Here is a 19,885-nt window from a genome sequence, read left to right as displayed (position 1 = left end):
TCTTCCAGCTCACAAGAAAGAACAACAGCATTCCTAACCCCGTTATCTCTAGTCATAACCCAAACATTGCTGCTACAGAGAAAACTATTACATGACCAGTGAAGCCTTACAGCATGTTACACCTCAGTGAAACCCTACAGCATGTTACATACAGATCCCTGAAGGTGGCAGAAACGGATAGATAGAGTGAAGAAGTGTGGCCTTCATTAGCTGTGGCACAGAACAGAAGGGTTGGAAGGACTTATAAAAACATGAATCGGGCCACAGCTGGAATATTGTGCACAGTTTGATGTCACACTCTAGGACGGGTGGGATTGCACTGGAGAGGTGATTCACCATGATATTATGGGAAAGGAGGGATTGAGTTATATGTAGACACTGGGTTTTTCCCCTGGAGCATACGAGGATGAGGAGTGAACTTAGAGGATATAAATTCATGAGGGGCATGGACAGTGTGAATGGACACAGACTTTTCCAAGCACAGAAGAGTCTAAAGCTAGAGAGCATAGATTTAAGGAGTGGGGAAAGATTTTAAGTAGGGACGAGGGACAATATTTTCTACACAAGCTCAACACTTACCTTTCCACATTCTGGGGAAGAACAGACCCAGTATTTCCAGTCTCTCCTTGGAACTCCTGCTGAAACACTTCCTTTCCTTGCTCAGCAACAATTCAATTTCAGTCTCATCAACATATTGTACACTTATAATAATGCACCCTAACTCTTGTACTCAGTTCCTTGATGAAGGAGTTAGGACACAGGACTTTTTCCACCACCCAGTCTACACTGTCATCACTTTCAATGAACTATGTACTCCGAGGTCTTGCTGTTCTATAATACTCCCTGGGTCCTACCACTTACTGTTTAAGTCCTGTCCTGGTTTAACTTACAAAAGTGCAACAGTTTGAACTTCTGTGAGTTAAATTCCATCCTGTTTATCCACATCCTGTTGTGATCTTACTACCAGCTTTTCAGCCATCATTGAACTTACTTATCAACATTCACATCCAAATCATTAGTATACATGACTAACAACAGGGAAGCAGGCACGGATCCCCGTAGCACAGCACTGGTCACAGGTCTCCAATCTGAAAAGGAAGCAGATGTGTAGATGCAGAAGGGCCACAGAGTGATGAGAGCAGATCTGTGAGAGGTTATCAGGATGGGAGGAGGCTACAGAGAGAGTGAGGGGTGAGGACTAAGGAGGGATGTGAGCCCGAGGATGAGAATGGGAAACATCAGGTAGGGATCTAGGGCAGGAAGGAACTGACAAACACTCATTGTCACCAGGGCGGCAGGCAGGAAGTAAAGGGGCTGATGCTCACAGTGGCATCAATATGCAGCAAGTACAGAATGACCCCACTTCATCTTCCGACTTTTTATATGCCAGTTGGCAGTCCAACTTAAAGGTGCATTACCGTCACCAACTGGACTGGAATGTGGTGTAGAAAGTTGTGGAAACAAAACTCATACAACTTCTCTTTCAAATGAAACCTAAATTACCCAAAAGCTCAATAGATTGTAAATAGTGAAAGACGATATTGACAATTAAATTAAAGTCACTCCCATAATTTAACAACTTTTAAATGAAAACTATCAATCCCCAAAGATTGCAAAGAAGTTTGCATTTGATTTCTTTCAACCTTATATGCTTCACACTGAAATAGAATGTTCAACTGTTTCATAATGATGACGGAACCTACACACCACAGAGTGATGTTTTCCAACAAGATTTAAGGAATAATTAAGCATAATATGCCCAATTCTAAGTCAAGTCAAAGTAATCCCTTCCCCTCTTATTTTACCCTCTTCCCCCATAGTTTTATGTATTCTGTGAAGGTGTCTCCCCTTATACCCATTATCTCACAAGTCTTACCATAACATCCTATTTCTTAATCCTACCAACCCCTTCTGATTTGACAAGTGGGAGTTTTATATCCACTGCTGAACTTTTAACAGCTTTCTCAGCAAAACAATCACCCTATCCATTCCCTTCAACACCTCTTTGTGCAGAGACCCTTACAAAGCCAACACATAAACCAATACTTTGTATACAAAATACTGTTTGATGAGCTTCCAACAGTAAATCTGACCTACTGCTGGAATAAACTGTTTTAAAACTCATCAAAACTGAAGAGGAATCTGAACGAATTACAACTTTACATGGACAAATTTCCTCCTCCCACTGTAAGCCTCAAATGATGGCAACCATTTGTGTTGTATACATTGATAAATGGTTGGCAAGTTGTTTTTTTTATCATTACCTGGAATTCAGGCACAATAACAGCCACACTAACATTCTCAGTTAAATTATCTTCTGATCCTTCTGTAAAAATTGTTAACATACCATAATAATTTTACTTAATGTATTGATGAACCAACAGACTCTCAGGCGACGAACCAACAGACTCTCAGGCATAATAGAATCCTCAGACTTTATTAAATTATGTAATCTAAAATCAACTAAAGTCACTGGAAAAAGCAAGGTGGGGTTACCAAGAATGCTACAGGACATATTTTGTAATCCAACAAACCCATATTCTTAGCGTGATAGGAACCCAGCCACCCAAACCTAAATACACTCTTCTTCTGATGTTCCCAACGGTTTCCACCACACCCTTCATAGAGTGATCATTCCTCTACCCCCTCAGATTAATCCAGCATGTTCAACCTCGGCAAATGTGAGGGTAATTGTTCCATTTCAACCTGTAAAGCCGGAACAGGGACGCTTATTGCACAACACAGGCTTAAACCTTTTGCTTGCATCACATCCATTTTTAAAGTTGAAGATGAAGCTGAGCACAAGCCACACAACCATAATCAACAAGTGATCTAATTAAACAATTTAAAATGGTCAACAAAGATTTTCGTGTAGCACCTCAGTAGTACCCACATAGACACATGAGAATATTAAATATTTAATATTTATCAATTATTTTACTGATATGGTGCTTCCAGATCAGATTATTACCCATCCATATGACTAGAAATCTTACCACCAACAGATCTTCAAGTATCTGACCATATAATTTCCATTCAAGTGCAGGTCTATTAATCCTTCTTGTGAAACATAATTTGAGTTTTAGCTATTGAAAGCTTAAATCCCCATCTGCCTGCCCACTGGTTTTGTACTTGCCGCCCGGATCTGACCGGCCCGTTGCCGGGGAAACGACGTCAGTGAAGAGCCCACTCTGTGACGTCAACGCGCCAAGGGTCGGCAAATCGCAGGGTGTCACGTGACGGTAAGGTAACAGCCCGGCCAGAGGGAAAGAGGCAGCTGTCAATCAGAGGAACCGCTGGGAACGTTGTCAACATTATAAATAAATCACCGAACCCTTCATGAAAACAAAGAGCGTCACTGAAGAGCATTTGTCATGGCCGAAGTAAATTTATTATCAAACCATATTCTACCTTTAATTTTCTTGTGGGCACTTACAGGAAAATAAATGCAACAGAATTTAGTCATAGTCATACTTTATTTATATGCAATTTTATTTTATGAAATCTATACTTTATTTTATGAAATCTATAAACGGCACAGATTGACAAACAACCAATGTGCAAAAATAGACATATTGTGCAAATTATATAAACAATAAATAATACTGAGAACTTGAGTTGTTGAGAATTTAAAGGTTTTTGAATTTTAGAAAAGATAGATAATGTCTAGCTTTTTGTTGTCTACATGGATCAGTTCGTGTTGCATCTTGGATCCTTTTCAATCTTGTCAAAGTCATAAATTAGTTAGCTTTGTAGCACAGTGCCTTAAACAAGAGATTGGGCAGCTGCAGTGTCAGGCCTCTCCTGTGTTCAGTGATTTGTTACCTATATGCAATTCACGTTGCGATAATCCTGCTGCTTAAATTATAATATTACAATTCCTGTAGTTATATTGCAACTTGCATTTAGTCTAGTGTGTTGTTCTTGCATAAGGTACCAATGAGGGATCAAGGGATAGTGTGTAAGGAAAGAGTTACATTTGATTCCTGCTTGGTACAGTATCTGCTAAACTGTGTAACAGAAAAAAAAAATGAAAGTTTGTAAGACAAGATGGTATCAGCTTGGAATGTGGGAGAAGTCTGAAGATGTGCACTAACACACATCACTGAGATGAGATACTGGTGAAGAAAGTGGGCTACATGGTTCATTTCATGTTCAAAGCCTTCATTGGTAACGGTCCCCAAATTTTTCTGTGCTTTTTTGATGATTGCATCGGTGCTGCGTTTTGAACCCGTGCTGAGCTTGTCAACTTCATCAGCTTTGCCTCCAACTTCCACCCTCCCCTTATATTCCTTTGGTCCATCTCTGACACCTCTCTCTGCTTTCTTGATCTCTCTGTAACCACTCAGAAGACTGACTGTCTACTGATATCTTTCATAAAACTTCTGGATCTCAGAGCTATGTTGATTAAATTCCTTTACACCCTATCACTTGTCAAAATGCCATTCCCTTTTCTCAGTTCCTTCGTCTCCATTGTATCCATTCCCAGGATGAAGCCATCCTTCCCAAAACATTAGAGATGGTCTCCTGTTTCAAAGAATGGAGTTTGCCTTCCTCTCTCATTGATGCATTCATCTGCCACATCTCATCCATTTCTCAGACATCCGGCCTCACTCATCTTCCTGCTGCCATAACAGGGATAGAGTTCCCCTTGTCCTTACTTACCACCCCATTCATATCCAGCTCTTCATTCTCCATCAGTTCTGCCATCTTCAAAGATATCCCACAGCTAAACACATCTTTCCCTCCACCCCACACTCTGCTTGCTGCTGAGATTGTGCTCTCCATGACTGCCTTGTTCATTTAACCCTTCCCAGTGATCTCCCTCCGGGTACTTATCCCTGCAAACACAACATATGCCACACCTGCCCCTTCACCTCCTCCCTTACCTGCATTCAGTATCTGAAAAGTCCCTGCAGGACAGGAAACACTGCATGCCCACTGGGGAATGACTGTATCCAGTGATCCCTCTGTGGCCTCCTCCAACTTTGTCAATGAATTCCACAGATTCTGCACCTTCTGGTGACAGAAATTTTTCCTCATTTCCATTCTAAATGGATGTTCTTCTATTCTGAGGCAGTGTACTCTGGTCCTAGACTACCCAGCTCTAGGAAACCTGCTCCCCCAGCTATGCTATCCATGCTTTTGAATATTCAACAGGCAAAGAATGTGTTCCCTCCCTCCTCATTCTTCTAATCTTGTGAATACAGCTCAGATTCATCAAATGCTGCTGATATCTTACCCTTTCTTTCCGGGGATCATACTCGTGAAATTCTCTGGGCCCTCCCCAACATCCTTTTATTAATAAGGTGCCCACACCTGCTCACAATATCTCAAGGGTGTTCTCAGCAATGCCTTACAAAGTCTCAGCAGGACTTCCTTGCTTTTTATATTCTAGTCATCTCAAAATGAATGCTAACTTCATGAGTGTTACAGAGATGGTGAATGCAAACTTTAAATTCCTTGACATTATCGTTTCAGAGAATCTGTCCTGTGATGAGCATGTAAGTGCCATTACAAAGGAAGCATGACTGCGGCTTTACTTAGAAGCTTGTGTATCATCGATATGTCATTTAAAACTTTGACATACTTTGGCATGCACAGTGGAGAGTAACCTGGCAGAGCATGACAGCCTGGAATGGAAACACCAATGCCCAGCAACGGTAATGTTAGAAAAAGTGGTGGATACAACCCGGTTCATCGCAGGCAAAGCTGTCCCCATCATTGAGCACAGTTACAAGGGTTTCTGCCATAAGAAAGCAGCATCCATCGTCAAGGACATCCCTCATCCATGCCATGTTCTCTTCTGGCTGCTGCCATTGGGAAGGAGGTGCAGGAGCCTTTTGTCCCACACCACCAGAGTTATTACGCTACACCAGTCATACTCTTGAGACAGCATGGATAACCTTCACTAAAATGATTTCACAATATGCAGACTCACTTTCAAGTTTTTTGTCAATCTGTGCCATTTATCATTTTCATAAATTCTATTGCATTTATTTCCTGTAAATGCCTGCAAGGAAAGAACCTCAAGGCAGCATCTCTAGGAAGAGGTACAGTCAGAGCTGTACCTCTTCCTAGAGATGCTGCCTGACCTGCTGCATTCACCAAAAACTTTGATATGTGTTGCTTGGATTTCCAGCACCTGCAGAATTCCTCTTGTTAAAGAATCTCAAGGTATTATATGGTGACATATACGTGGTTTGATAGTAAATTTACTTTGACTTTGACAAATGTTCTTCAGTGATGCTCTTTGTTTTCATGAAGTGTTCAGTGATCTATTTACAAAGTTCACACGGTTCCCAGCGGCTCCTCTGATTGACAGCTGCCTCTTTCCCTCCTCCCAGGCTGCTGCCTCACAGTCATGTGACACCCTGCGGATTTTCCTCCCCAGGACGCGCTGACGTCACAGAGGGTCCACCCTTCACTGACGTCGTTTCCCTGGCAACGGTCCAGAGAGGGGCTGAATTTTTCTCGAACAATGGAGGCGCATTTGAGACACCGGGGCCTTCCTGGAACACAGTGAGTTTTGACAAAATTCAACTTATATATCCACTTTCTCTCCACGTACTTCCTGTAAAACCTTGTGCAGGTCGTTGGGACCTGGTGACGTTTTGCTTTTAGTCCTATTAGTTTTTCTCTTATGATGGTGACTCTTGTAAATTATTGCAGTACAGTATTGTAATGCCAACCAAGTATTATATTTGGGAGCTTTGCTATTTCCCCAATGTGAACACTGTTCACGGTATTGAGTTTAACTTATCGCAATTTCCCTACTGGTTTTAGCTTTTGAGTCTCTTCAGCACTGCTTCCTGGCGTATTCTCAGTCCTCTGGTCTACCTCTCGCCCTTGTTGCCCTCTGTGTTCTGGTCTTTGATTTAATATTTCCCTTCACCTCGTTTGTTGACCGCAGATAGTTCATCTTTCTCCTGGATCCCTCTGTCGAATTGGAGTCAATATTTGCTGAAAGTTATGAATCAGCTGTTTAAACACCTGTCAATGTTCATCTACTGATCTGTCCATGAGCCTGTTTACCCCGTCCACTCCAACGTTACAACCGCGTTACTGCCTTTATTTAGGTTGAGAATATTGGTTCTGGACGTGTGTTGATTCCAGGATTGAATGGCTTGTTATATGAAGAGTTTTGATGATTCTGGTCCTGTATTCACTAGAATTCAGAAGAATGAGGGGTGACCTCATTGAAATCTATCAAATAGAGAAAGGCCTTGACAGAATGGATGTGAAGAGGATGTTTCCTATGGTGGGAGAGTCTAAGATCAGAGGACACAATCTCAGAATAGAGGGGTATCCTTTTAGAACAGATGAGGAGAAATTTCTTTAGCCAGAGAGTGGTAAATCTGTGGAATGCTTTGCTACAGGTAACTGTGAGTGCCAAGTCTTAATGTATATTTAAAACAGAGGTGGATAGATTCTTGATTGTTCAGGTCATGAAAGGATACAGGGAGAAGGCAGGAGACTGGGGTTGAGAAGGAAGTTAGTCCAGCCATGCTGAACTAGTGGAGCAGATTCGATGGGCCAAATGGCCTAATTCTGTTCCAATACCTTGCGGTCTAAACTGCGTCACGTTGGGGGAGAACTCTCCCTCGCAGATCCTTCACAGAAAATCTCTTATTAATCTCATTACACAGGTTACATCTAAGATGGTCTCTTCCTGGGTAGATTCTGTAACAGACTGCTGGTAAGAAAGAATCCCTGACCAGTCCACAAATTCCTCTTCCACTCTACCTTGCCAGTTTGATCAGTTTTATCAAATACAAAGATTAAATTCACCTATGATAATCACAGTTCCCTTCTTAGCTCCCTTTGATACTTTCCACTTTTATGCTTTCTCCCGTGAAGAGGCAACCCCTGAGGGTGTAGAGGCTTCCCACTCATGTTGTCTTTCCCCTGTTTTTCATTGTCCTCACCTGCATTTCACCCCTCACCACCTCATGATGAACAAGGCCACCCTCCTCCTTTCCCTCGTCCCAATCGGTGTGGAACATTGTTTGTTAGTTAAGGCCATCACCCCTACTGAGGCAGAGGCCATTGTCAATAGCTCTGCAGAATCCTCTGTCTAGGCCCAATCTTTCAAACTGTCCCCATGGGTAGTCCATCTTCTTGGTGGATCCATCCTCTGCCAGGGATGAGGCCTTGGAGCTTCTGTAGCTCTGTGCTTTTTACAGGATGGGCTTACTAGCCCCGTGGCCAACCCTCCTCCTTTTGCAACTGGGCTTGGGACTGTCCATGACAGAGTTGTAGAACATTGAATATGCTGGAATACTGAGCTCTCAGACCCAGACAGCCTGTCACCATGTTCCTGCAATAGCTGTAAGTTAAAACATATTTGTCATAACACAATACAATGCTGGCAGTCACTCACCCTATCGATACCCCTCATAATTTTGTATATTCAGTCAAATCTCCCCTCATTCTCTTACACTCCAGGCAATAAAGTCCTAACCTGTTCAGCCTTTTCTTATAACTCAGGTCCTAACATCTAGGCAAAATCCTTGCAAATTTTCTCTGAGGTCTTTCAATCTTATTGATGTCTTTCCTGTAGATAGGCGATTCGAACGGCTAATTTAGCCTCACCAATGTCTTACAAACTTCAACATAACATCCCAACTCCTGCACTCAATATTTTAATTTATAAAGACCAATCTACCAAAAGCTATCTTTACAACTTTCTTTACCTGTGGTAAAGGAATTATGCATCTGTATTTCCAGATGGCTCTGTTCCACCACACTCCTCAGTGCTATACTGTTCACTGTGTAAGTCCTACACAGGTTTGTTCTCCCAAAGTGCAACACTTCACACTTGTCTGTATTCAGTTCTATCTGCTGTTACAAAGATGCAAAGTACTCATTCATAATCTCACCCACAACTTCTTGCTTCAGACAGAAAGTCCCCCATTCATCCTTGAGAGATCCCATGTTCGCCTCAGAAATCATCCTGTTTTAAACATATGTGTAAAATACCACTGCATTATCGTCAACCTTGCTCATGACATTTCTTGTCCCTTTTTGAGCTCTAGGAATATAAAACAGTACAGGCCATTTGGCCCCTGGTATTTTGCTAACTCTAATGCCAGTTTTTTATACTACATGCCCTCCTGTTTCTCATCTACTGTACAACACTACAGTCCCTTTATATTCACATATCCATGTAAAACTCCACTGAACTGACCCTGCCCAATACATATCCCTCTGTGTTCATTGATAGTCCTTTACTCCATCCACAATCTACCAGTCTTTGAAGTTGAAAAGTTCAAAGTAAATTTATTATCAAAGTATGAATATCACCATATACTACTCTGAGATTTTCATGAAGGCATTCACAACAGAACAAAAAAATACAATAGAGTCAGTGAAGAACTACACACAAACAAAGATTGACAAAGAACCAATGTGTAAAAGAATCTGTGCAAATCAATCAATCAATCTGGTAACATAGAATAGTGCAGCACAGTACAGGCCCTTCGGCCCACAATGTTGTGCTGACTCTTAAACCCTGCCTCCCATATAACCCCCCACCTTAAATTCCTGCATATACCTGTCTAGTAGTCTCTTAAATATCACAAGTGTATCTGCCTCCACCATTGACTCAGGCAGTGCATCCCACGCACCAACCACTCTCTGAGTAAAAACCTTCCTCTAATATCCCCCTTGAACTTCCCACCCCTTACCTTAAAACCATGTCCTCTTGTATTGAGCAGTGGTGCCCTGGGGAAGAGGTGCTGGCTGTCCACTCTACCTATTCCTCTTAATATCTTGTATACCTCTATAATGTCTCCTGTCATCCTCCTCCTTTCCAGAGAGTAAAACCCTAGCTCCCTTAATCTCTGATCATAAGGCATACGCCCTAAACCAGGCAGCATGCTGGTAAATCTCTTCTGTACCCTTTCCAATAATTTGTAGAGACCTTCAAAGTGAGTCTGTAGGTGTATAAAATCATGTGGGGTATTGATAAGGTGAATGACCACAGTCTTTTTTCCACATATGGGGAGTCTAAAACCCAAGGGCAGAGATTTAAGTAGAGAGGGGACATGAGGGATGACTTTTTACACAAATGGTGGTGGTACCTTCTCCCCATGAACACTCACTAACTCACTCACTCATACCAACAATAAGAGACAGACAACTCAGATTCTTAGGACACATCATGCAGAAAGATTAACTAGAAAAACTCATACTCTCTGGGAAGATTGAGGGGTGTAAACCTGGAGGAAGACCTCGGCTTATGTACATCAAAAGCATAGCCAGGTGGCTACACAGTGAGGAAATGGAAGTCATCCAAAAAACGAAGGATAGATCTACATGGAGAACCATGGTCACCAAAGTCCGCATCGGATATGGTACCTAGACAGACAGGCAGGTAGTGGGTAGATGAAACAAGCTGCAAGAGGAAGTGGTAGAAGTGGGTACAATTACAGTATTCAAAAAGCATTTAGATCGGTACATCGATAGGAAAGGTTCAGATGGAAATGGATAGTATTAAGAGAGAGAACTGACAATGAATTACAGTGTAAGGCTCCCTGTATCATCTCGGAGGACATGGGGGTCAGTGAGACAAGCTCAGAGCTGAGGTCCAAGGCAGCCAGAGTCACTGCATGCAATGGTGGAGTATTATGAAGTCATAGATTTGTACAGCACAGAAACAGGCCCTTTGGCCCATCACATCTGTGTTGACTGTCATGCCCACCTATACTAAACACACTTGCCTGCATTAATTCCATATTCCTCTGTGCCTTGTTCATTGAAGTACCTTTGCAGATGCCTCAGGTGTTGTTACACAGTCCCTGAAAGTGGCATCACAGGCTGACAGGGTTGTGAAGCAGGTGTGTGGTCTGCCTGCTTTCATCAGCCAAAGAATTTAGTATAAGTGTTGTGGTGTCATGTTTCAGATGTACAACGAGTTGGTTAGGCTGCGTTTAGAATATTGTGCACAGTTCTTGTCACCACACTACACGTGATGTGATGTGATGAAGCTGGGTTTGACTTTGCTGTAGTGAAAGGGATGAGAGGTGACATGAGGGGTACGGAGAATGATATGAGGAATAGATTGGATAAATAGAAAGACTATGTTACCTATGCTACAGGTGTTGAAAGTTAGAGAACATATGTTTAAGGTGACAGGATGGAGGTTCAAGGGGTCCTGAGGGGTAAATTTCTCTCACAATGATTATCATCTGGAATAAGGGGCTAGTGGCAGTGGTGAAGGTAGGAACCCACAAGCTCTCCGTTCAGCAACATTTCACAAGTCCCTGCCATTCACTGTGTACATCCTTCCTTAGCTTAACTTCCCAAAATATAGTCATTGATTTGTGCAGCATGGACATAGGCCCTCTGGCCCAACTCAGTGCCAATCAAATCGCTGACCTAAGCTAAACCCAACCTCAATTTGGCCCATATCGCTCTCAAACTTTCTTATCAATGTACCTGGCAAAATGACTTTTAAATATAATAAATATACCCACCTCTACAGTACCTTCTGGCAGAATATTCCACTTACCCACCATCCTCTCACAATGCAAGCCCCTCTGGACCCAGAGACCCACCTGTCTAACTCTAGCCTAATCACAGGACAATTTACAATGACCAACTAACCTCCTAACTGATATGTCTTCAGTGTGGGAGAAACTGGAGCACTCCAAGGAAACCCATGTGTTCATAGCGAGAAGGTACCCTCCTTACAGATGGCACTGAAATAGAACTCCAGAATGCCTAGAGCTGTAACAGCCTTGTGCTAACTGCTATGCTGTGACATGACATTCAAGGTAATGTACTCACTACTCTGATGAAGGCAAATGTACCAAATGCCTCCTTCACCACCTTGTCTACCTATGTCAACACTTTGTCTCTGTTTTACACCTGTCAGAGACCTGTCATTTACTATGTAAGCCCTGCTTTGAAATAAATTATCAAAATTCCTCACTTTGCACTTGGCTCCGTTAAATCCCATGGTCCATTTCCTATCCCACACTCCTAATCAGTCTGTCTCACTGTAATCTGACTGTCCATTAGACCACCAAAATTGGAATTTTCTGATTGGCTGGTGGTGATTAGTGGTATTCCACAGGGGCTGGCATTGGGACGACTTCTTTTCACATTATATGTCAATGATTTGGTTATTGGAGTTGACGTCTTTGTGGTCAAGATTGCAGGTGATACAAAGATGGGTGGATGGACCGGTATAGAAGCAAGGAGTGTGCAAAGGACTTAGAACCATTGTGAGATTAGGCAAAGAAGTGCCAAATGGAATATTGTGATTGGAAGTGTATGGTCATGCACTTCAGTAGAAGGAACAAAGGTGTAGACAATCTTCAAAATGGGGAGAAAATTCAAAAATCAGAGGTGCAAAGGGATTTGGGTGTCCTTGTGCTTGTTCAGTGTTCCCTAAAGGTTAATTTGTAGATTGAGTTGTTGCTAAGGAACATAAAAGCAATGTTAAGCATTTATTTCAAGAGGACCAGGATATAAGAGTAAGGATCTGATGCTGAGGCTTTATAAGGTATTGCTTGGATTGCACTTTGAGTATTAAGAACAACATGTGGTGGCATTGGAGATGGTCCAGAAAAAGTTCACAGCAATGATTCCAGGAATGAAAGAGTTGAGGAGCACTTGATGGTTCTGGGCCTGTACTTGGAGTTTAGAAGAATGAGGAGGGATCTCATTGAAAGGCCTAGATGGAGTGGATGTGGAAAGGATGTAGTGAGTGAATCTTGGACCAGAGGGGATGGGTTCAGAATACAAGGACACTATCAAGAACAGGTGAGGAGGAACTTCTTCAGCCAGAGGTTGGTGAATCTGTGGAATTCATTGCCACAGACTGCCGTGGAGTCCAATTCATTGAGGATATTTAAAGTGGAGGTTGATAGGTTCTTGATTTGTCAGGGCTTCAAGGATAATAAAACAGCCATGATGGAATGACAGAACAGAATTGATGGGCTGAATGGCCTAATTCTGCTCCCGTGTCTGATGGTGTCATTTTAAAATTTATTACTCATGCTGTTTACATTCTTACACAAACCATGAATGCATGTGACACACAACAGAGCACAGATCCCTGCAGCCCACCATTGGTCACAGGTCCCCAATCTGACTGGGGGAAGTAACGATGCAAATGGCCTACCGATGTGGGAGAGCAGACATTTCAGATGGTCATGGGAATGGAAGGAGGTTACACAGTGTGAGGCTACAGAGGGATTTAGCCCCTCTCTTGTTTTAATATACCTCTTTAAATTCAGCCTATGTTCCTGCGCTCCAGAATAAACAGTCCCACCCTATCCCAGTCTCCTCTTGTAACTCCAGCCCTCCAGTAACATCCCTATGAATGTTCTCGGCACTAACTGCAGCTGAATCACATTGTTCCTGTAGCTCGGTGACCAGAATTGCGCACAATACCCCAAGAGCAATTTCACCAACATCTTGTACGATTGTAACACAACATCCCGACTCTTGTACTTATTGTCCTAACCAATGATGGCAAGGGTGCCATTTTCTTTCCTTGCCACCTTGTCCACCTACAACTTAACTTTTAGGAACTCTACCCACAGGTGTCTCTGTTAGGCAGCACCTTCCAGGGCACTGCCTCTCGCTGTGTTATCTTCCGCCCTGGTTTAACTGACCAAAAGTCTACACTTTGGATTTGCCTGAATTAAATTCCAGCTGTCATTTCCTTGTTCTATTTACACAACTGATGTCCACCCTCTTGTAGTTTAGACAACCTTCATCATTGTCCACCATACCATCAATGTTGGTGTCATCTGGAAACTTATTAATCACACACCTATAATCTCATCCAGATCATCAATATACCAGATATGACAACCAATAGGAGACCCAGCACAGATCCCTGCCACACAGCACTGAGCACAGGCCACCAATCTAAAAACAGTAATGTCAGGATATGAAAGGGACCAGAGAGATAGAGGGGAGGAGATGTGGGAGTTTGCCAGCATGGGAAGGTTACTGAGAATGAGAATGGGAAACCTGAGGCTGGGAAATGTTTTAGCGTATAATGTTTCAAGATTCAAGATAAGATAGAGATGCTCTGCAAGAATTTGGAAATGTTTAAGGTAGAAATTGTCTGAAATTTTAATGTGTTTTGATAGTGTTGTTTGGATTTAAGTGATTAAATTTTTTAAAAATCTGTTCTAAACTACTTTAAACTACACCTCCAAAGGGATCCTACCACCAAACATAACTTTACCTTCCTACCGCATCCCCAACCCTTCCCCCACCTCCCGGTAATTTCCTTGTCCATTCATCCACCCCAACTAATCTCCCCTCTGGCATGTATCAAGTGGCCAAAGTGCTACACCTGTCCACCTGCCTCCTCGCTCACCTCCATTCAGAACCCCAAAGAATCCTTCCAGGTGAGGAAATACTGCACCTGTGAATCTACTGGGTTTGTCTATTGTATCCGATGTTCTGGATGTAGCCTCCTCTACATTGGTGACACCTGTCATAAATCGGGGTACTGCTATGTTGAGCATCTCTGCTCCATCCACCAAAAGTGGAACAAAGTGATGGCCCAAATTTTCATTTTTATTTCCATTCCCATTCTGACATGTTGGGTCACTGGCCTCCTCTTGTGCCACAACGAGGCCACCCTCAGGGTGGAGGAGCAACACCTTATATTCCACCTGAGTAGCCTTGAAAATGATGACATGAATATCAATTTCCCCTTCTGGTAAAAAAAAATTCCCTTCATCTCCCCTTCTGTTCTCCACTCTGTCATCTTGCCTCTTCTCACCTACCAATCACCTCTCCCTGGAGCCCCCTCCTTCCTTTTTTCCTGTGGTCCCCTCTCCTATGCTATCAAATTGCTTCATCTCCAGTCCCTGACCTTTCCTACCCACCTGACTTCACATCACGTTCTTATTCCCCCACCTTTTTATTCTGACATCTTCCCGCTTCCTTTCCAGTTCTGAAGAAAGTCTCTGCCTGAAACATCGATTGTTTGTTCTTTTCCATTGACACTGCCTGATTTGTTTAGTTCCTCCAGCATTTTGTGTATGTTGTTTTGGATTTCCAGCATCTGCAGAATTTCTTGTGTTTATTACTTTAAACTACTTTGTTAGCTGGAAGTAACTTCTCCTTTGTAGGGAGGGGGGCCCACCATTCGAATAGTGGGTGTATTGGCAGCGAAACACCATGGAGAATAAACCAATCTTTGAAGATTGGGTCATGACAGTATTATCTCCCTTTAGTGAGCATATTCATGGCTACTTATATCTGACAGGTCTTAATGTCTTTGTTTGAAGTTCACAGACAACACAGCCAACACCATCACGTAACTCAGACCTTCAATTTCCACCGTTACTCTTCTAAACCTTTTTTGCACTGTTTTAAAATTAATTACACTGTGGCTCCAATGAGGGTGCCTAAAGCTGCACAGAATATTCTGGGTGTGGATTCATCAATGTCTTCCACAAAAGGAACATCACTTTCCAGCTCCTGTGCTAATCATCTTTGCTGATGGAGGCCAGTGTACCAAAAACTTTCTTCCCCATCCTGTCCATCTGTGATGCCAGTTTTGTGGAAGTTTCAGGAAGGAAAGGTTTAAAATTGCAGGTGACCAACATTCAATTCCTGCTGTTGCCAGTGAGGAGTTTATACATTCTCTGGTGCTCCGGTTTCCTCCCACAGTCCAAAGACCTACTGGTTGGGAGGTTAATCGGTTATTATAAATTGCCTGGGATTTAACTGGTGGATTGCTGGCCAGCATGGCTGAAGGGGTTGTAGAGACCTTTTCCATGCTGTATCTCAATAAACCCAAACGTAGTGTCCTGACTGAACAGAGCGCAGACACTGTACAGTCACAAGAGGAACCAATACTTTTGAGAACTGGCCTTCTTTCTGAAGTCTTTTCTGAGTGTGGATGTTCAGTAAGACAGTCATTCCTCAGCTGATTTGCACGGTTAACCAAGGTTCCCTTGTAATTTTTGATACCTTCGTCATTTCTGTTAGCTGAAGAGAGTGATGGGAAGGATACAGTTGGTCAGCTGCACAGGTTAGTGCTGTATACTGGGGCAGGGTAATGTTGGGAGAATTAGTTACGAGCCAAGGTTGATTTGGAGAGCCTGTAAGAAAGAAAATGAATGAATGGCAAGTGGGACTTGTTTCTAAGTGGGACAGCAAGTATCTGGGAACAGAATGTTCCCGTTGGGGTGAAGGACAATCTGGCACGTTTGGGAAACCTTGGCAAATGTGAGATAATGAGGTTCAGTTTTAAAAGAAAAAAAGGAATTATACATTTCATTCAGGAGGTTGACATCAAACCAATCCCTTTCTGGCTACGAAAAGATTGAGTATGCTCTGCGGAAGGAAACCAGGAGGGCAAAGAGAGGGAGTATGAGATGGATCCGGCAGGTAAAGTTCAGGAATCCCCGAAGAGGTTCTCCCGTTGTCTTCAGAGTAAAAGGGTAGTTAGGGAGAGATTCGGTCCCCTTAGAGATTAGCAGGGCTTCCGAGGTCTTGAGCCCCAGGAGGTGGGTGAGTTTTGTAATCAATGTTTACTAAAGAGAAAAGTATGGCTCCAGAGATAAGAGAAAGAAGCGGTGATGTTACTGAGCTGGGAATCTACAAGCAACACGCGGTAACACGGAAGCGGAGAGGAAAACTTGTGCTGGGAACTGTACACCGGGCCCACAGTTAGTGCAGATATGAACGGTGTGTCAGAGAGGGACCTGACAGCTCAGACTGGTATCACTGTCAAACAAATCAAGTTTATTGTCGTTTAGCAATATACATGTATACCGTCAAACGAGACAACGTTTCTCCGAATTAGCGTGTAAAGGATAAACTCGATAGATTTTTTACACATAAATAAACAAAGTGTGTGAATTAAATATTGAAAGATACAGAACAGATAAACCAGTGACACTTTGAATGCGATGCGGCTGTGTTTGTGAGTCCGATCACGTCGCCGCATTTCGCCGTCCCTCCTGTGGAAAATAAAAAGATTTCCCTGTCACGAGATGGCCCAGCTCCCCAGCTCAGTCCTAAAGTGGGAATTGCCCGTATTTTTAGTTGGTTTCGATATTTCAGTCGGAAAACGGTGAGTATTCCGGTGATCGCGGGAGAGAACGAAGTCGGTGCAGCAGTTAAACGGATTTATATGAAAACTGTTGCCTTTAATTCGGACCAAACTTGTTTTACAGCAAAGAATCCGGCCTCGGACACAGACAGAGAGCGATCTGGGAGTGGAGGAGCCTTATTTTAATTGGAATGGGGGTGTTTTTGAGGAGAAAGAAACACAGAGAGACAGAGTGACCAGGAGCTGACGAGAGGGTGTCTCCGCCCCGTCCGCTCGCTGCCTTTAAATTGCTCTGTACCGCCGCCTCTCTCTTCGTTTCTCACTCAGTTCTGAGTTTTGAGAAAGTTTGTACAGAGTCGCTGACATGACCGAGACCGCAGCCGCTGAAGTCGCTCCTCCAGCGGCGCCTGCCGCTGCAACCAAGGCTCCCAAAAAGAAGAAGGCGGCCGCCCGGACCAAGCCAGCCGGTCCCAAACTGGGCGAACAGATCGACAAGATTGTGGCGGATTGCCGCAGTCCCCGAGGGGTGTCCATAGTCGCGATAAAGAAGGGGTTGGCCGCCAACGGCGTCGATGTGGAAAAGCTCAAAAGTCAGATCAAGATTGTCATTAAAAGGAAATTGGAAAGCGGCTCCCTGATTCATACCAAGGGCGCAGGTGCCTCCGGCTCCTTGAAGGCCGCTAAAAAGGACAGTAGCGCGAAAACCGTGAAAAAAGTGAAGAAACCAGCGGCGAAGACATCTCAGACCAAGAAGCCAGCGATCAAGAAAACTGCGGCCAAGAAAGCAGCTAAGAAATCTCCAGCCAAGAAACAAAGTGTTAAGAAACCGACGGCTAAAAAAGCGGCAGCTAAGAAACCAGCGGCCAAGAAGGCTGCGCAGAAGATCAAGAGCCCCAAGAAGATCGCGGCCCCGAAGGCGAAGGCGAAGGCGCCGGCGCCCAAGAAGTCGGCGAAACCCAAACCGAAGGCAAAATCCGTGAAAGCCAAGAAGGCGACTGCCAAAAAGTAAATAAAAATACACAGTTTAAAGGCCTGAAACCAACGGCTCTTCTAAGAGCCACTCACATCTCCCACGAAAGAGCTGGAAATTAGAGGTCGCTCTCTGCTCAATTACTCTGAAGCTGTCTCTCTGCATCCCTCTCCGTCTCCCTCGGGCAGGTCAAGGTGCTGTTATAAAAGGAGACAGCGGCCGTCGGTTTGAACAGCAATTTGGAGAATGAAGAGATTGATAATTTAATTTAATTTATTTGGTTGTAATGAATGTTTTAAAGATGTACTGTATTGAACAGCATTTCATTTTGGTTTTGGTTCCTGTGGTCCTTTTGAAAACCTTGTGGCTGTTTTCCCACAAAACCATCTAGTAAAAGCAGTGAATTAAAATCAATCTCAGTCTTCTCTCTCTGTCCTCCCGTTTCCGGCAACACTGAATTCACTCACCGCGAAAGTAAATTTCAGTAAAAACGTAAACATTCAGATTCAGCTAATTGAATGAAGACGATCGATGATTTACATCAAGGTGAAATTTGATCATTCGTGATTCTTTTAATTGTAAGAAGATCGGTTGCTGTTGAAGCAGTATTTTCTTTTGTTTGCTCTTGGAATTGGCGGGAGAATTGAAATTGAACCGCCATCCAATCACTGCAGTCAGACTGGCTAAATTTCGACCCTGAGTCACCAATTTCCATATTTGGTCGTGGGTAATATTCCCCACCATCTCCCCCACCCCCACCACCGGCCAGCTTCAAACTGGTGATGGAAAGCAGCCAATCGCAACGCTGGGGCCTGCAATACACATCTCCCTTGCAACCAATCAGAGAGTGGGGCGGCCCTTCATCAACTCTTTAAAAGCTGGTTCCTGCATCTGCTCCGCTATTCCGATCCCGGTATTTGAAGTTGCTTTTGGACTGCTGAAGGAGAATGGCCCGAACCAAGCAAACCGCGCGCAAGTCAACGGGTGGGAAAGCTCCCCGCAAACAGCTGGCCACCAAAGCGGCGCGGAAGAGCGCTCCAGCCACGGGCGGAGTGAAGAAGCCTCATCGCTATCGGCCTGGTACCGTGGCTCTGAGGGAGATCCGGCGCTACCAGAAATCCACCGAGCTGCTCATTCGTAAGCTTCCATTCCAGCGCCTGGTCCGAGAAATCGCTCAGGATTTCAAGACCGACCTGCGCTTCCAGAGCTCAGCCGTCATGGCCCTGCAAGAGGCCAGTGAAGCCTACTTAGTTGGGCTCTTTGAGGACACTAACCTGTGCGCCATCCACGCTAAGCGAGTCACCATCATGCCCAAAGACATCCAGTTAGCCCGCCGCATCCGCGGAGAGCGCGCCTAAATCCCACCTCGGCACCACGCACAACAAAAGGCTCTTTTAAGAGCCACCAACACAGCAGTGGAAAGGGCTGTCTGTTTCTGTTCACTGACCTTTTGTTAAACATGCCAGCCCCGCCCCCATATACCTCATCGACACGGAGCATCAGAAGTTCGGTACCGCTGGGTAACATTTGTGTTGTGCCGTTACGTCTTCTATTTCTGCTCTGCAGGGGGAAATCGGTGAGTTGCCATTGTATTTACGAAGATTGCACATTGCTATGAGTTACTGGTTTGATCTCAGTGGACGAGGATGATCATCAAACTCTGAATTTATTAACGAATTGTCTGGAACACCAAGCTCGTAAGATTTGTTTTTGGGTGGGAAGGAAACGATCAGGCAGGGAACATGCGCCTGTCCGATATGAACTACGCTCCTACGTGACTTTATCCATTATTCCTCCCTCTCTATTTGCTTTAACTGGGGTAGAGTTGACTGGGGGAGGCCGTCAGTATGTGCTGGGTGTGTAACTTA

At 43.8% G+C, this 19,885-nt stretch overlaps 2 protein-coding genes and 2 pseudogenes across 2 annotated transcripts; 3 read left to right on the top strand and 1 right to left on the bottom strand.

Moving 5' to 3' along the window:
- Positions 1-19,885, bottom strand: part of LOC134338864 (histone H2A type 1-like) — a 597,857-nt pseudogene that overhangs the window by 525,607 nt on the left and 52,365 nt on the right.
- The window catches only part of LOC134339083 (histone H2A-like), a 211,734-nt pseudogene that overhangs the window by 188,313 nt on the left and 3,536 nt on the right, over positions 1-19,885 (top strand).
- LOC134339099 (histone H3) lies at positions 16,377-19,375 on the top strand. The gene is made up of 2 exons (XM_063035406.1): positions 16,377-16,405; positions 18,961-19,375. The coding sequence occupies exon 2, from the start codon at positions 18,965-18,967 to the stop codon at positions 19,373-19,375; it is 411 nt and encodes a 136-aa protein (XP_062891476.1). The 5' UTR covers positions 16,377-16,405; positions 18,961-18,964.
- Positions 17,412-18,056, top strand: LOC134339084 (histone H1-like). Its single transcript, XM_063035393.1, has one exon. The coding sequence runs from the start codon at positions 17,412-17,414 to the stop codon at positions 18,054-18,056; it is 645 nt and encodes a 214-aa protein (XP_062891463.1).

This window comes from Mobula hypostoma, chromosome 28, assembly GCF_963921235.1.
Source record: "Mobula hypostoma chromosome 28, sMobHyp1.1, whole genome shotgun sequence".
Taxonomy (NCBI): domain Eukaryota; kingdom Metazoa; phylum Chordata; class Chondrichthyes; order Myliobatiformes; family Myliobatidae; genus Mobula; species Mobula hypostoma.
Note: the sequence above shows the minus strand (reverse complement) of the source record. Positions and strands in the feature narration are given on the sequence as shown.

Excerpts from the sequence above, each read along its gene's own strand:
- LOC134339084 (XM_063035393.1), top strand. The coding sequence starts at position 17,412 with ATGACCGAGACCGCAGCCGCTGAAGTCGCTCCTCCAGCGGCGCCTGCC.
- LOC134339099 (XM_063035406.1), top strand. The coding sequence starts at position 18,965 with ATGGCCCGAACCAAGCAAACCGCGCGCAAGTCAACGGGTGGGAAAGCT.